The sequence below is a fragment of the Malania oleifera genome, chromosome 2 (genome assembly GCF_029873635.1).
Source record: "Malania oleifera isolate guangnan ecotype guangnan chromosome 2, ASM2987363v1, whole genome shotgun sequence".
Lineage (NCBI taxonomy): Eukaryota > Viridiplantae > Streptophyta > Magnoliopsida > Santalales > Ximeniaceae > Malania > Malania oleifera.
In genome coordinates this window covers 75,681,504-75,697,560 of record NC_080418.1, presented here as the reverse complement: position 1 = coordinate 75,697,560, position 16,057 = coordinate 75,681,504, and the positions used below count along the sequence as shown (strand labels likewise).

Sequence of the window (16,057 nt, the reverse complement as noted above, 5' to 3'; positions counted from 1 at the left end):
AACTTTCCTTTAGACAGAAGAATTCGATCTATGTGGCTTGCAAAGAGTCATATGTCCACTTTTAACATATTTAGCTTTAAAAAATCTAGCCTATAGAGAATTTTGTGTTAATAATTGCCAACCAAACTTCATGAATAAAGATTGTTTCACTTCCAAAATGTCCCTTACTCTTATGCCCCCCTCCTCCACAGGAACACACAATTTCTTCCAAGCCCTCTATTTCATTTTTTCTTTTCCATCCTTAAATCCCTAGAAAAAAGAAGCAAATATATCTTGTATCTTTTTTATCACCAGTTTCGGGATATTTAGGACAGCTAACAGATGCAATGACATCCTCGAAAGCACATGTCTCAACAAAACAAGATGACCTCCTTGAGACAATAGTCTACTTTTTCAGCTCTCAACTCTCTTATTGATTTTTTGAATTAAAGGGTCAAAATGACAGTCCTTCAATTTACTATCCACTATCGGCACACCCAAATACGTAAAAGGAAATTTACCTTCAATAAAACCAATCTCTTGAAGAATTTCTCCCTTCCTCTAAGCACCCAACTTCTTTGAGAAAAAAAATAGCTAATTTATCTTTATTCACCCTCTGGACAGTCCAGTTTTCATACTCCTTAATCACTTCCATTAACTGTTTAACATATTTTTTACCAGCATTAGCAAATATAACAGCATCATCCACATACATTAAATGTGATATAATAAGTGCACCACTCGGATGCGCAAACAGTAAAATCCGCTTCTCGGTCAATATTTTTTGGATTAATTTAGAAAGAACTTCTTCTATGATGATGAAAATATATGACAACAATGGGTCCCTTTGCCTCAAACCCCTTTTTGACTTGAAAAAACCCCTGTAAATGCCATGCATCATAACAGAAAACCATGGAGTAGAAATACAATTCTGAATCAACTTACAAAACCAATCTAGAAAACCAAAAGCATAGAAAATCTGATCTACCACCTGCCTGTTATAAAAGGTGTATTCCCAAGAGGGGGGGTGAATTGGAAATTTTAACTTTTCTCCTAGGTTAAGTTAGAAGTCAATATGTTTTGGTAACCTAGGGCCTTTCTACACAGTTCCAAATGTGCTGATAATTAAATACGTGGAATTTAAATCATGCACATCATTCATACAATAACATATACGTGCAGTAAATATAAAGTGCTGAAATGTAAATAGACACACGATATGTTATCGGGGTTCAGCCAACTGTGCCTACGTCCCCGCCTCTAGCTCGCAAGCCAGAAGATTCCACAAATAGCTCACTTAAGGGTGGAGCAGCACCATTTACAACCAGGTCAAATTAACACAGGGCTGACCTCAACCTTAACCAGGTCAATTAACGGGGCTGACCTCAACCTACACGCCTTAACAGGAAAACGCACCTAGCTTTCCTAACCGGGTCTATGTCAATCCGGGACTATTCCAGGGCTAGTTTCCTTCTTCAGACCCATGCCTGGAAATACAACATATGTGTATTACAATCAAATGATACAGTGATTGTGCTTTCGTGTAAAGCAGATATGTACCCAAATACGCGCAATAACATACACCACAATATGATTTAATATGTAAGCTCAATGTGGTCTAGATGGTTCAACTCTCAAAAGTATTTTCTATATGTGTAATGCGTACGTGAGAGTGACAAACAAGCAATCTTTGCATCACAAGATATTTAGCAAATAAGTTCACACAAAGATGTCGAGTCTTAAGTATTTCAATCAGTAGGATATCTCAAGCATATGTAAGTATCAAATGATGTATATGCTTGGTTTGCAAAAGATGTGTAATCTTTGTATTCAGCAGATAATGTATGAGTGAGTGAATATTGCAACAAAGATCACTATCACAAACACAAATATCTTTTCACAAATATATCAATATAAATCACACAAGATATTTGAGTATGTTTTGAAAATGATTTTGCAACCCAAAGCCAAATACAAGCTTCCTAAGATATTGCAACACAAATGCAATACTCAGAAGCTTAAGCAAGTCTTCTTAGGATTGGCTTATTAGCAAAAGACCCCTAAGAACACTTAGGTTTAGCTCTCATAAAAATCGAATCAATCAATCAAGAGAGGGAGAGCAAACCTATTTAGACTAACACTCAATCAACTTACAAAGGGTTTAATCAGTATGAGAAGGTAAGTATGAGTGTAGGAGGCTCAAATATGAGTATTATAAGATTTGGAAATTTCAGAGAATTTCTCCTAATCAAAGTGGCTAATCCATACTAATTTTCTCAAATGATCTCATATATATAGGCATGAGAGAAAATATGACCGTTGGGGACCTATTAAGGATTATTTGAAAAGTTTAATGACATTTAAACCATTTTAACCCTATTTAAAAAAGATTTAGCTGCGATAAAAATTAGGGCAACCTGAGAGCTCCGGTCAACCAGAAATGTTTCGGTCGACCAGGGGACTTTTGAACTGAGGGCTCGGTTGACTAGGAGAGGGCGATTTTCCAATATTCCGAGGTTCGGTCGACCAGACAACTGGAAATTTTCCCGACGACCCTTCGGTCGACCAGGTAGTTGTAGTACAAAAAGGGTCGGTTGACTAAATGGTCAAACTTTTGACCCAGGAAGATTTCGGTTGACCAGGGCTATATGAACTACCTGGTTTGGTCAACCAAGTGGTCAAAATGTTGACTATAGAGGGTTTCAGTCGACCGGGGGATTTTGAACTGTATAGGTTCAGTTGACTAGGACCTCAGTTGACCCAATGAGGTTTCAGTCGACCAGGCCAAAATGAACTGACTGTGCTGGTCGACCGAAAGTGCACCATGTGTGCATTTCGGTCCAATCTTGAATCATACAAGCCCTATTCAAGTGTCTAACAAGTATGTGTGAAAATGCATATGTCCTAGGGTCACTTGGGGTCCAATTTGAAGACACCGAGAAAGTCCGGTGTCGGTCGACCAAACTTTCTAAGGTCACTTTTAGTTCGTATCTAGTTTGAGCTTACAAATAAATCATACATGTGATGTGTGTGAGCTTAATACAAACCAGAGTCCTACTTACTATTACAGAAAAATTGCACTACAAAAATATTATCAAGAGCATGAATTTGTCTCCAAGCTTTGCTTGCTTTGTGCACATCTTGATCTTATCAATCTTAGTTCCTATACAAAACCTCAAACACCCATTAGTTATATTGAGTATTTGTCATAATCGAAATGGGGCATGACCAATAAGGTCAACATTGCCGCTTCACTCGATCATACGCTTTGCTCATGTCAAGCTTTAGCATCATATTGCCTCCTCTTACCCACCTATGTAATAATTTTGTCATCTCTTGAGCAAGCATTATATTTTCAAAAATACTCCTCCCTTTCATTGAAGCACCTTGATCAAGAGATATTAAATCACTCATCACCAACGAAAGCTTGCCAATAAAGACTTTAGAGAAAATTTTATAGATTACATTACAAAGACTTATTGGTCGAAATTTATGAAAAGATTGAAGATCCTTTACTTTTGGAACAAGAACTATGTAAGAGGAACAAAAATACCAAGGCAACATGTTACCTTTGAAGAACTTCCTTACCACATCCAGCACATCATTTTTAATAATCTTCCAACAGGTAATATAGAAAGAAAACCCAAACACATCCGGTCCCGGGCCTGTTCACAGAAATAGAAGAAATAGTTGCATAAACCTCCTCCTCAATTGGTTCTTCCTTCATTTGTCCTATAGAATCCTCATGAGCCACCGATTGGTTAATACCATCTAAATTTGACCTTTGCACTGAACTATTCTGCCTCAAGAATTGTTCAAAATAATTCACAGCCTCATTATAGACAATCTGCATATTTTCCAACACCGAACCAACAGGAAGCACCATTGAGTTTACACAAGAGTTACGCCTTCTTTGCGTAATCACCACATGGAAAAAAAATAGAATTCTGATCACCATCAGTCAACCATTTCATCTTTTCTTGCTGCGCCAACCTAACCTCTTCTCTTCTATACCATACCTCCAATTCAGCCTTAGTAACAAGGAACTCTTCTTCAACTGATTTTGAGTATTCTGTCTACAGTAAATTCTCATAATTTTCCACCCTTTCCTCCAACTCTTGAATAATACCACCAACATGACCGAAAGTCTGTTCATTCCACACCCTAAGCCTTTGTTTTATCCTTTTCAATTTACTCGCCAAATTACAAAATCCTGAATCAGCCACAATGTGTTCTCTCCAAGATGATTCAACTATTTTCAAAAAATCCTCATGTGACGTCCACATGTTCTGAAATCTAAAAGGCGCTGGCCCATACCTCTCCATACTCGCTCCTAACTGTAATATGATAGGCGAATGATCTTAAGTATTTCTTTTTAACAATGATGTTTTAGTTTCACCGTATTTTACAGAAAAAACATTATTAATCAGCACCCTATCAAGTTTTGCCCAACTTCTCATCAAACCTTGATAGTCATTGCACCATGAAAACTGACTTCCTTTGAATTTGAGGTCCAATAATCCACATCTATAAATACAACCATTGAATTCAGCCATAGACGAACCCAAGCGAGGTCGACCTCCCACCCTTTCCTCATCTGACTGAATTACATTAAAATCTCCCATAACAACCCAAGTTACATCAAAACTCGACATCCTCTAAAGTTGTTTCCATAATTCTTCTCTCAATATGATAACATTTAGCATATACAAAAGTAAAAAGTAGAGAACCTCTATCCTATGTTAACAAAACTATCAAGCATTGATTGAAAGCACCTACCTAATCAAATTTAACATCATCTTTCCATAACAGCAAAATTTTCCCCACCTTCCTCTGCATTAGAACAAAAGTTAGTAAATTGCAAATATACCACCCACCTTCCTATCTTCTCTACACCTTGAAAAGGTTCAGAAACAGCCAAAATCAAAACTTTCGGATCTTTCTCAATTTGTTTCAATATTCTCTTCGACGTGCCCAACCCTTTTATATTCCAAAACATAAATTTGTCAAACATAAGTTCATTTTTTGATGCACTGCCTTAGCCATCTCAGACTTTCTCACTTGCCCATCACTTTTATTTCCTCATTCCTATCCGCCCACTGTCACATTACCTGTGTAACGACCAGAATAATAAGGGTATTTAAATAATAAAGAGGGAGGAAAATAGAAATAGTAACAAAAGGAGGTAGTCGACTTCGTCGACGAACGCATTTGAAGGTGATAATTCTAAGAAATTTCCTAGGCCTCGTCAATGAGGTGTCGTCTCGTCGATGAGAAGATATCGAGAGAAGATTTTTGGGATTTCTAAAATTCATCGACGAGGGTGCAAATTCGTCAACGAAATTTCTACAAGACTCGTCGACGAGGTGACGTGGCTCGTCGATGAATCCCGCAGTATAAATAGTGCTTAAACTTAGTTTTACGCAAAAATTTTGGCGAAGACTCTCCCTCTTCTCTCTCTACGGTCCCTGTCCCATTTTTCTTCAATTTCGACCCCATTAGCCACCGAATCAACGATTTAAGGCCACCCCGACGCTCATAGACAAGTTCTCTCTAAGTCTGCTGGAGCAGATCGTTAGTGGGACGAAGTTGGAATTCATACCAGATTTAGGGTAAGGTTTTTTATTCGAAAATTGGGCTTTTCGACAGTTGTAGGAAATGATGTAGACATAGAAATAGTAATATTTTGTTCTGGGATTTATGATTTTTAGGGTGTTGAGTGAAGAACCCTGCAGGTGTAGGACTCGTTACAGTAGGGGGATTTTAGCAGAAATCAGGTAAGGGAAATATGTTATTCTAGACAAATTTAGTATGATTTTCAGTATAGTATATATATTTATACCAGATTATTATTCACAGCAAAAATTATACAGTTTATCAAGTATATTAAATATGTTTTAAATTATTGTGTGGCTTAAGAATATAGATATAGTACAAAACTATGTTTTACAGTATTTTCAGAGTATGTTATACAGAATATGCAGGCAGTGAATATGTTTTACAGCATTTTCAAAATACCATGATTATACAGATTTACAGTTTATTACAAAAATATAGTTGATATAAATACAGTTTACAATACCATGACATACAGTTTTACAGTTTATTTCAGAAATACAGTTGATACAGATACAGTTTATCACAGTGTCATGGTTTACACAGTTATTACGGAATCAAGGTAAAACAGATAGTTGTATATAGAGATGTATTATATAGTATCAGGCCCTGTTGGACCATTACAGATTACAGAGCATGGTACCATTGCTACATACAGTATATAGAGTGCAACCACCTATTCAGATAAGACATGGTATAAAGGTCGATCGTATAGAGCCCACGAGTAGACAGGCTCCCCATTGTATATGGGTTGAGGAGGGCTGATCAGACCTATGGAGTATAGTGTTTTATCCTGGTCGGCCAGCCAGGGTAGATCCCGCCTACGGGCCATATATATATTCACAATAATTTGAGTAGAAACCTAAAGTATAGATATGTTATGCAACAGGGAAAAGGTGATGGTTTATATTACTAGTATTGTATTTACAAATTCAGTGATACATGATTTTATAGTAATAGATTTTCACAGTATTATAACTCAATTACCACACACTAACAATAGCATATTTTGTCTTAGTAAGCGTTGGCTCATCCCATTACTTTAACATTTTTCAAGTGATCCAGGTAGGCGAGCAGATCAGGCTCGCAGATAGAAGGACCTCAATGTTGCCCTAACAGTAGAGTAAGTATTTTTTGGAGTATTTTTGTAGAACCTTAGCCAGTTGAGGGTATTTTTGGAAACAGTCATATATGTATATTTTGGGAAATATGTTAGCACTCTGGTATTGTATATAATTATATATGGTTATGTTTATTTGAATTCTACTTCTCGCTGCTTAGGTTGATGGTTGGGTTTAATTCAGTTTGGTATCAGAGTATTAGAAATGTTATAGTGTTATAAAAAATAAAAATAAAAATAAAAATAAAAACCTAAGTTAAATAGCAGGTGGTTACAACCTAGATCAGAGTAATATTCCTTTTGAGTATCAATGCAAACCTCCATATCTCCCTCAGATAACACATCATAATTATCCCTACACACCACACCCTCCTCATCCCCCTCTCTCTCAGCCACCTCCTCCACAAAAAACACCTCCCCATCCTTATCCTTTTCAACTTCTCACCCGTCCCCCCTCCTTCATAAGAAACTTTGATTTCCTGGGCAGTCCTAGAACAACCTTCTAGTTCTACTTGCACCCCTAACACCCTTGACTTATGATCTTGAAAACATTCGGCTATCTCTTCACTGTTCTTCTCTACCAAATTAACATCATTCACTTTTTGAGTACTTGCATTACTAGCGTCATTCACAACTTCTTTATTTTCCTTATTCACATTCGAAGGACCACTCATATCTCCATCCTTCTTGTCCTCCACCCTCTAATCCTGAATCTGCAAACTAAGACCTTCCTCTTCAACTATCATATTTTCTTTTCTACCCACTTCTTTCCACACCATCGCATCTCCCTCCTTCCTCATATCTACATTCCTTTTATCCTTAGGCTTAACTCCAAACTGACTTACCACATGAGTGTGACCTTGCCTACAACATTTATTACAATAGAAACCTCTCTTCTCATATATTACTCTTTGCCAACTCTGCCTTTGTCCTATCACCAACAGAAAACCCTCCACAGGATCCTTCTGCATATCCACTTCAACACATAATCTTGCACCAGTGGCTTGTGTTCTATATAATGTAGCATTATCCATCCCCAAAAATCTACCAAATCTAGTGGCCAAACTTTGTAAACAATCCATTCTATATAATTGTAAAGGCAAACCTGGTAAGAAAATCCACTAAGGTGCGATCGATGACTTCTTGTTGACATCAAAATTCACGAACCAGTTAAATAGATGAAATTGGCACCTTGCCACCCATCTTCCTTCTCGTGCCTATGCATGACTATAGTCCTTTTCATTTACCAAATGCAACAAAACATGATAGTTGTCCATAAAATTTATCATTGGAACTTCTGAGAGACCCTAGGATTGGATAATATGCCTCCAAAGGACATCGATAGGCAACTTTGCAGAAAGAAATTTAAGCACCAACACAAACTTCAGATCCTCAGCAGCCTTTTCCATCTCCACATCCGAGCAAACAAAAGCTGATTCCCTATTAATCAGTTCCAGTTTCCTCAAAGGGATTTTGAATTTTGAAGATGGAATTGGCCTCTTCAAAGCTTCCGCATACGATTTTCCCCTAGCGAAACATTCCCCCTTTTTAACCTTATCATCCCTCGAACCACTTCCTACAACCTGTAAACTAGTGTCGGCACCTCCCCTCAACCCTTCGGTAATAGCTACCGTAGACGACGCAACCATGGCTAGTGGCTACCTGTTTTCCATATTGAACACCAAAAAATAAAATAAAAAATAAAAAACCAACCTTTTGTGGATAGAGATGTTCCTTAGCGTGCGGTGTCCCTTCCTGACAATTCACTAAATGTCGGTCGTATGTCGCTGTCACAGGTTTGCCGTCACAGCTTCGTCATTGTTGCCGTCGAAATGCCATTGTTTCTCTCGGCCCTTCTGCCCTGTTGTGAACCCCTTGAAAGAACAACCAAAGCCGCTGCAACGTCGGAGATGAATGCCGCTGCTAGAAACGCTAGAGACGAGACACGGACGAAAGAAAGAAACGTTGCTACTCTCGGCCCTTCTGCCCTACTGCGAAACCCCCCGAAAGAAACCACTTTGCTCTCGTCGTCGTTGTAGAAACGGTAGAGTTGAGGCGGCTGGACACTGCTAGTGCGGCGGAGGGCTTGGTTGCGGTAGCAACAACGGCCTTTAGGGCTTCCCCGAGTTCTTCCCCAACCTACGCTGTCTCCTTGATTGCTCCGAAATTAATCTGCGTCTCATAGAGAAGAAAGGCTCTACCTTGGGTCATGAATTTCTCGGCCAAGATAGATTCAGCCGCAATTGTTGATTTTTCTTTTTGTTATTTGTCTTTTTATCAGTTTCAGTTGATGAAAATTCAATATCCAAAGCCCAAGTCCACCTATGTCACTATGCGATTTCTGATTTGGGGTAGATCTGATCTATCTCCGCCATTTCCAAATTCCACCGTCTCCCTCCTTTGTAGGAACGTACCAGATCGCCTCTTTTTATCGATGAAAGAACTTCTTTGCCCGCTATATATTTGTTTTACTTTGACACAATTATGTGGAATAGTTTATTCACAATTGTAAAGTTGCATTTTTAATTAATAATTAATATTTTTGTAAAAAAAGGGCAATGCCACTAGATCTGATTTAAAACTTTTCAAAATCTAGTTTTTATACAATACAATTTGAGCGGACTTCATTCCCATACTTGGTGTGGTCTCCTTCTTTCAAGATTGATCCTTACCAAACCCACCACAAGACTAAGGGTGGCAAAACGGGTTAATGGGCCAGGTTCGGACGAGTCATAAACAAGTTGAAATTAAACGGGTTCAGATTTGAATTGATCCGTTGATTAATGGGCGACTACTGTGTAAATTCAAATCCGCCTATTTAATAAACAAGTCATAAATGAGCCATCCGTTAAAAATATAATTTATTTATTTTAAAAAATTTTAAGCATTTCATATAAAATAATATTTTTTTTACAAACAAAAAGTATTTTATTTACTAATATCTAAATAAATAAATAAAAAAATTTTTCTCACTCACAAACTCACTCTCTCGACTCGTCCCTTCTCCACTCTCCCAGTCTCCCTCAACTAGAAATCTCCCTTTCCCTCTCGGCGCCCCTACCGAAACCTCCTCTCTCGGCTGCTCCATCCCCTCCCCCCGAAAGACTCTCTTGGCTCCTCTGCTCCTCCACCCCCACACCCCACACACACCCCCCCCCCCCCTCTCGATTGGCTGCTCCGCTGCTGCCTTCGACTGCTTCCATGCACCCTGATCCTAAATTCCAACCTCCAGCTGCTCCTCCACCCCCACACCCCCCCCCCCCCTCTGGATTGGCTGCTCCGCTGCTGCCTTCGACTGCTTCCATGCACCCTGATCCTAAATTCCAACCTCCAGCTGTTGTTCCCCCCACTGCTTCCTTTAGATGCACTAGTTCCCGATGTCCAACTAGTGTTTTATGCAGCTTCTTCACCACTCACCAACAGCTGAATGGCTCCAGCTAGACCCTCCACCACCTGTATTTGATGGTTTCCATTTATTTTCAGTATCCTTGCGCTTCATTATTCACGGCAGTCCCTTTGTTCCAACCACCCCCTTCGGCATTACTCCCGCCAACATCTTTGTCACCATTTTCTTTAGGTTTCAACTTTCAAATGTTTCAATGTTTCACTGTATATATATAAACGGATCATCCTCCCTTAACCCGCTTAACCCGTTTAATAAACGGATCATATTCAAATTAATCCGTTTATAAATGTATCAGCTTATATTAAACGTCCGTCGGCTTGTTTTGTCACCCTTACACCAGACTAAGCCGACGGTCCCAGTGGTGGCAGCAGTCATCCGACGGTACAAGGCTCCCTCACGCCATAATTTGAAGTGAGGCCAGGGTGCCTAGCAGGTGCAGCATTGATTTGGTGGGACAGGACTCAGAACACAGCCCTTAGTCCTCAACTTTTTGCCCTGTTCCCAGTTAGATGCACTAATACAGGAACAGATATATTTGATTTTGTTAATTTTTCTGCAGTGAATTTAGTTCCCCGATGGGTAGTGGCGTAGTGGGTACTGATTTTTGAGCCGTGGTAATGGATTCTGACCTTGTGGTGGATACGGGTCCCAAGAATCAAATTGGGGAAATGGAGGATCTGCTGGTTTCATCGATTTTATACACACCATAAACTGCTTTTTTCAAAGTCAAGGCACAGGGCCCCCTTCACCGCATTGAATTGTCACATTTACTTCGCAGCAAATGGGGGAATGGGGGAATGGGGCGTTAACAGAGGCCCTTTGCATATTCACCATACAAATTAAAAATTATCCATTTCTTGCTGATAGAAAGTGTTAAAATTAATAACAAAATTTTGGAACACTTCTCCTGCTTGTATTACATCAGAAAGTGGTTAAACTACTCTTGGTTTTTAACATGCCATTTAGGAGTTACTGCAGACAGTACCTGTGTTTCTGTCACCCATATGCTGTGCTGTGGATTCTTTTAATTGTGCAGACATCGAGGATTTTCAGGAGGACTTGGTTGCTAGTGCATCTAGGGGTCTTGAATTGGCTCATTGCAGCCCCATTCCCCACAAAATAATCCAAGATCTTCCTAAAAGTTCCTCTCTCCACAATGCAAAGCTCTAAAGGTCCAATTGAATTGGTTCGCCTCGATACGATATAACCGTGGTCCACGAAAGATGCATCCATTTCCCGGCAGCACTCCCCGAGAACCCTCTCCTCCACATCTCCCTTAATCTCCCAGTAGATCACGTAGTGGCCAGGCTGTTTTGCCACATCCGCGTGGCTCGTGAAGTCAACTAGCTCTGCTCTTGCTTTGGTCAGTAGCTGTGAACCCCTCTCCACCACTATCTGAAGATCTTTTTCAGTGTTTTTGTCAATGTTGACTGTTAATATTAGCTTTCTCCTGCATATAAAGTTCAGTTTGGGTGTTCCTTTGTGAAAACCAGCCACTTCAACCACATCTCCTAACCTGCACCTGTAAAGCCCTGAATGAAACAGTTAAAGAATTTAGCATACAAGGGAAAGGTAAATACAAGACCAAGAACCTAAAGAAAAAAAACAACAGACAGACAAGCAAACAAAAACCAAAACCCACAAAATGAAAGAACTGAACAGGGACTCATGAAATTTTGTGAAGCAATGGAAAGTTATGCAAGTGATCAATTCAGTGGGTTTCAACTTCATTCACGTGTTCTCTATCAGATTCTACCTCACCTCAATTGTACAAAAGGATCATAAGTCATGAAAAAGGTTAGATATGTAAAAGATCTATTGACCTGCAAATTGTCCCCACGTGGAGTCATTATTGTATGAGAAAAACTAAAGATCTGATGGCTAAAACTATTTGATCGTTATTAGCAGTTAAAATTGCATAATTCCTGAGCGTATCCAACAAGGATTTGGTGAAATGGGCACTTGAATCAAACGCAAAAAAAAAAAAAAAAAAAAAAATTGCAAAAAATAAAAAAGCAAAAACATTTATGGTTATGCAAATGCTGAATACTCGAACTAATTTTGAACTGTTTCAGAATTTTACCCGTAAATGTAGTGAGGACAATCTCATATTCCTGCCCAACTTTGACTTGAGAGAGTGGTACTGGTTCATCTTCTATGAAATCATCGATATTGGCTGAATAGCAATCTTTGTTTTGCCTATGAAGTGGTATAAATTCGAAGTAAGAAAATGTTGGTATGACTGCAAAAGTAACATCCTCTGGAGGAGAAGAAGGGTCCACATTCACTCCGATCCAACTCTCTGTCGAACCATAGTCAGCGCTCACTAAAGGCAAGTCCCTGGCGTAATGCCTTAGTTTTTTTAGGTAAGGTTGCATTGATCCTGTCATTATAGAATACAAATACTTCGCATTCGGCCAAAGCTTAGGAATTAGGCCAAACCAGTCTGCATCTTCCAACTCCTTGCAACTTGTTTCAATCCGCGAAGCCAAACATGGGTTTGGTGAGATGATTTCCAAGACCGCCTTTCTCATATTTGGTAAGGTGATTCTTGAGCTAAGAGCGCCTTCTCTGATGTCTTTGCATATTTCTCTCCATAGCTCTTCAAATGCTCTAAAAGCCTGCACTATGCTATAAGCAAAGGTGGACGTTATGAACTCCACATGGTCAGATAAGAAGAGGCCAAGGAGGAGATGACAGTATGTGGATTGCTTATAGTCTCCACTAGAAATCACTTCCTCTGGGCTGCAAGTGAATGACTTAGTCTTTTCTTGCTTGATCTTGAACTCTTCACTGGCAAAATAGTGGGACGTGGCTGTCCCTACTGTCAGGCCTCCCTTTGTCTTGAACAGTTTACTGCTATATATGAGCTCAAGCACCTTTCCTCCTGCCCGTACTGGATAAAGCCTGTACGCAGAATCTGCAGTTCTTAGTAACACAAACCAATAAAAATGTTTCCAAGTGAATATATTTATCGAATATGGGAGAGAAATTAGGCTTTACTTTGATCTGTAAGCTGCTGCTAAGCTAAAAATCTGCAGGGTAGTCTGGGAGCTATGGCGAGTGAAGGGCACGTATTTCTGTCTTCCTTCTGTGGTTCCAGAGCTACAAATAATTACAAAAAATGGCATTAAAATGAATTAAATAACTGAGAAACTGAAGTAGCGAATCTTTCACATAGATCAGTAAATTAAAACAGAGCTGGTGCTTTTCCTCATTCCATAAAAAGGGTTGCTAGATATGCTTTCTGTTAACACACATAGATGTTGTTGTGTCTTGGTTGTCTTGTAAAACAAACAAATGTATGGATTCAGTCACAGAGCAAATATATCCATGTGTTCTTTTATTCTCTGGTAAACAAAATGATTTATTTACCAGAAAAAGAGAAAAAGTGCCCACCTTAACGAGAGAGTAGTTATTGGCTGTTGAGTGAGTAAAGGGGAGGTCTCCCCATCTGCAATTCTGTGGATATAAGGCTCCAAGTCTGCATGGGAGGCAAGAGGCACCAAAGAGGCGTAAAGGGACTCTAATGCACTTGCTTCTAATTCTTGGATTTTGACGTCCCCCAGCCATTTCCGGAGATATTCCACACCGGAATTTTGCTCAAGAATCCGGCGAAGCGTCTCTGTCTGAACCATCCCGGCATTCTCCGATATGCTCTCGAACCAACCAATGATATCACAGTAATCTCCATTGCTGTTGCCCATGCCCTTGTGATTCCCATCTGCTTCCATTAGTTGGGATATATAGTGAATATTGCTGCAGTATCAGAAAATAGTTCAAATAATTGTAGTACTAGTGCTAGCTGTTACTAGTTGGGGGCTGGGGCTCGTTTGTACTCTCGCTCTCTGAAAAAAAGAGATGACCATTTATTCCTTGTATTTCTTCTTACTTTCTAGTTAATTTGTTTCTCATCTCACAAAACACACACACACAAACACAATCATAAATATACATGTATACACACATATATGCACATACACACATGAATACTTATATATAGTACGACAGCTTACAAACCACAAACTTTGGTTTCATCATTTTAAGAGAGAGAGAGAGAGAGAGAGAGATTCTTCTTTGAGAAGGGATGGAGGCAAATGCAGCAGGGGGACCAAAGCCCATGGGCTTTGACAGCTCTAGAACATGTGATTTTCCCTCCATCTTAATGGCCACTGTGGCATAGTTTGAAACATGGCTGTCTAGGCAGGAAAATATATGGTACAAATGGTCACATAGGCAAGCATCAATGGGTACACCACTGTGGTCTGACTATGCATCCCTTGGACATGAGTAGTTTCAACATCCAATTATATATTCCCACATCACTTTCTGTCATTAATTTATATGAAGTTTTCAAATAGGCCACATCTGCAATATGGTAAAAACTACATAAAATATAGTGTTTATTTTACGTAGTAAAGAGGTGAGAATGCCAAAACATTAATGTCTTGGCTGCACATATACATGATCATACCTTATAGATTAATGATCACTTCTAAGTTAGGGGACTCCATGAAAACTTAGGCCTATGGGTGCAGCTAGCTAGCATTTATTGACTTTGTCCTTGAAAATTTTTGTCTGTTAAGGCCCAAAACGTGGCTTCCAATGATATGAAAAGTATTGTGCATGCATGCTTTGAGGCAAAAAAAAGGAAACTAAAAGGAGATAGGGTTTCATTGTTTTCCTCATGCCTATATAGAGGAGGAAAAGGCTTGAAAGTGGGAAACCTAGGCTTCAATATTGTACTTTTAATTTGTCATAGAGGGGAAACATCATGCTCAACGTCCACATTTTAAATTTGCTTCATGATAAAAAAAAAAATTGCATTTACTCTCCAAACTAGAATAATAGATGAAGAGCAAAAAAAAATAAAAAATTGTTGGTTCAAAGTCACAAATGAGATGTAGAAATGTTGATACAAATATGAAACTTGAAAAAAACTTTGTGGGCTGTGGCATTTAACAACCTGGAGGCAGATTATTTCTCATTGCTTTATTAGCTTTCACCAGAAAACTAGACTTTGCTGTAGCGGATTCCTATCCACATGCAGTGCCCACTTTTTAAACATGACAAATATTCCTGTTTTGAAATGATTTTTAAATTTTTAAAAAATAAGATGTGGGTTTGGACAAAAAGCGGGTTAGAATCTTTGTTACAAATTGTATAAGTGATGGGAACCTTAGTCTAAGAGCATTTGAGATATCAACTCTAACTTAAATGATCTTAACTGTTATAGACTTGGTACCTCGCAGTAAGAATCCTAACTAATAGTGAAAGACTCGCCAAACTATTTTTAAAAAATAAATAAACAAAATCAATTTTTACTCTAAAACATTGAAAGGCATTCTATGAAAGCTTGGGGTTTAGGAATTACTTTACAAATTAGGAAAGTTATGGATATTGCAAGAGGCCCATTAATCTGTCAACTTGCCTTTTTATCTTCCCATAAGCAAATTGGTGATTAAAAGAACCTTAATCTATCCTAATGCACAATATTTATAAGCGGAAGGCATACAATTTTCCTTATCTAATCCAATTAAGTAATCCTTATCCACAAAAAAATAAATAAGTAAAATGCTTTTACAAAATCAAGAAGCATACTTTTTCAACTTAAATAAATCAAACATACACACAATACGCGCACACAATAGTACACTCGTTGATTTGGAGCATCACTCAACTCCTAGGCCTACGTAGAAGGCCTTAGTTGAGCAAGCCATGGAGATGAAAGCAAGCAAATATTGAAAGCAAGTCAACCATAAAGGAAATAAAAGAGAAATTTAAGAAATAAGAAATAGAAAAAAAAAAAAAAAACAAACAAAAACAAAAACCATTTTAGGAATGGATTTGCCATTGAGGTAAAATCACAAGCTGCTTAGAATGGAGAATCAGTTTAATAGTCATTCATCACTCAAATGAAGTAAGAAACTGAAACA

At 38.6% G+C, this 16,057-nt stretch overlaps 1 protein-coding gene across 1 annotated transcript; it reads right to left on the bottom strand.

Annotated features, from left to right (window-relative positions):
* Positions 1 to 1,096: 1,096 nt before the first annotated feature.
* LOC131149703 (indole-3-acetic acid-amido synthetase GH3.10) lies at positions 1,097 to 14,040 on the bottom strand. Its single transcript, XM_058100396.1, has 5 exons — positions 13,521 to 14,040; positions 13,125 to 13,226; positions 12,205 to 13,028; positions 11,107 to 11,653; positions 1,097 to 1,466 (listed from the first exon to the last, which is right to left on the bottom strand). The coding sequence occupies exons 1-4, from the start codon at positions 13,853 to 13,855 to the stop codon at positions 11,118 to 11,120; spliced, it is 1,797 nt and encodes a 598-aa protein (XP_057956379.1). The 5' UTR covers positions 13,856 to 14,040; the 3' UTR covers positions 1,097 to 1,466; positions 11,107 to 11,117.
* Positions 14,041 to 16,057: the final 2,017 nt, after the last annotated feature.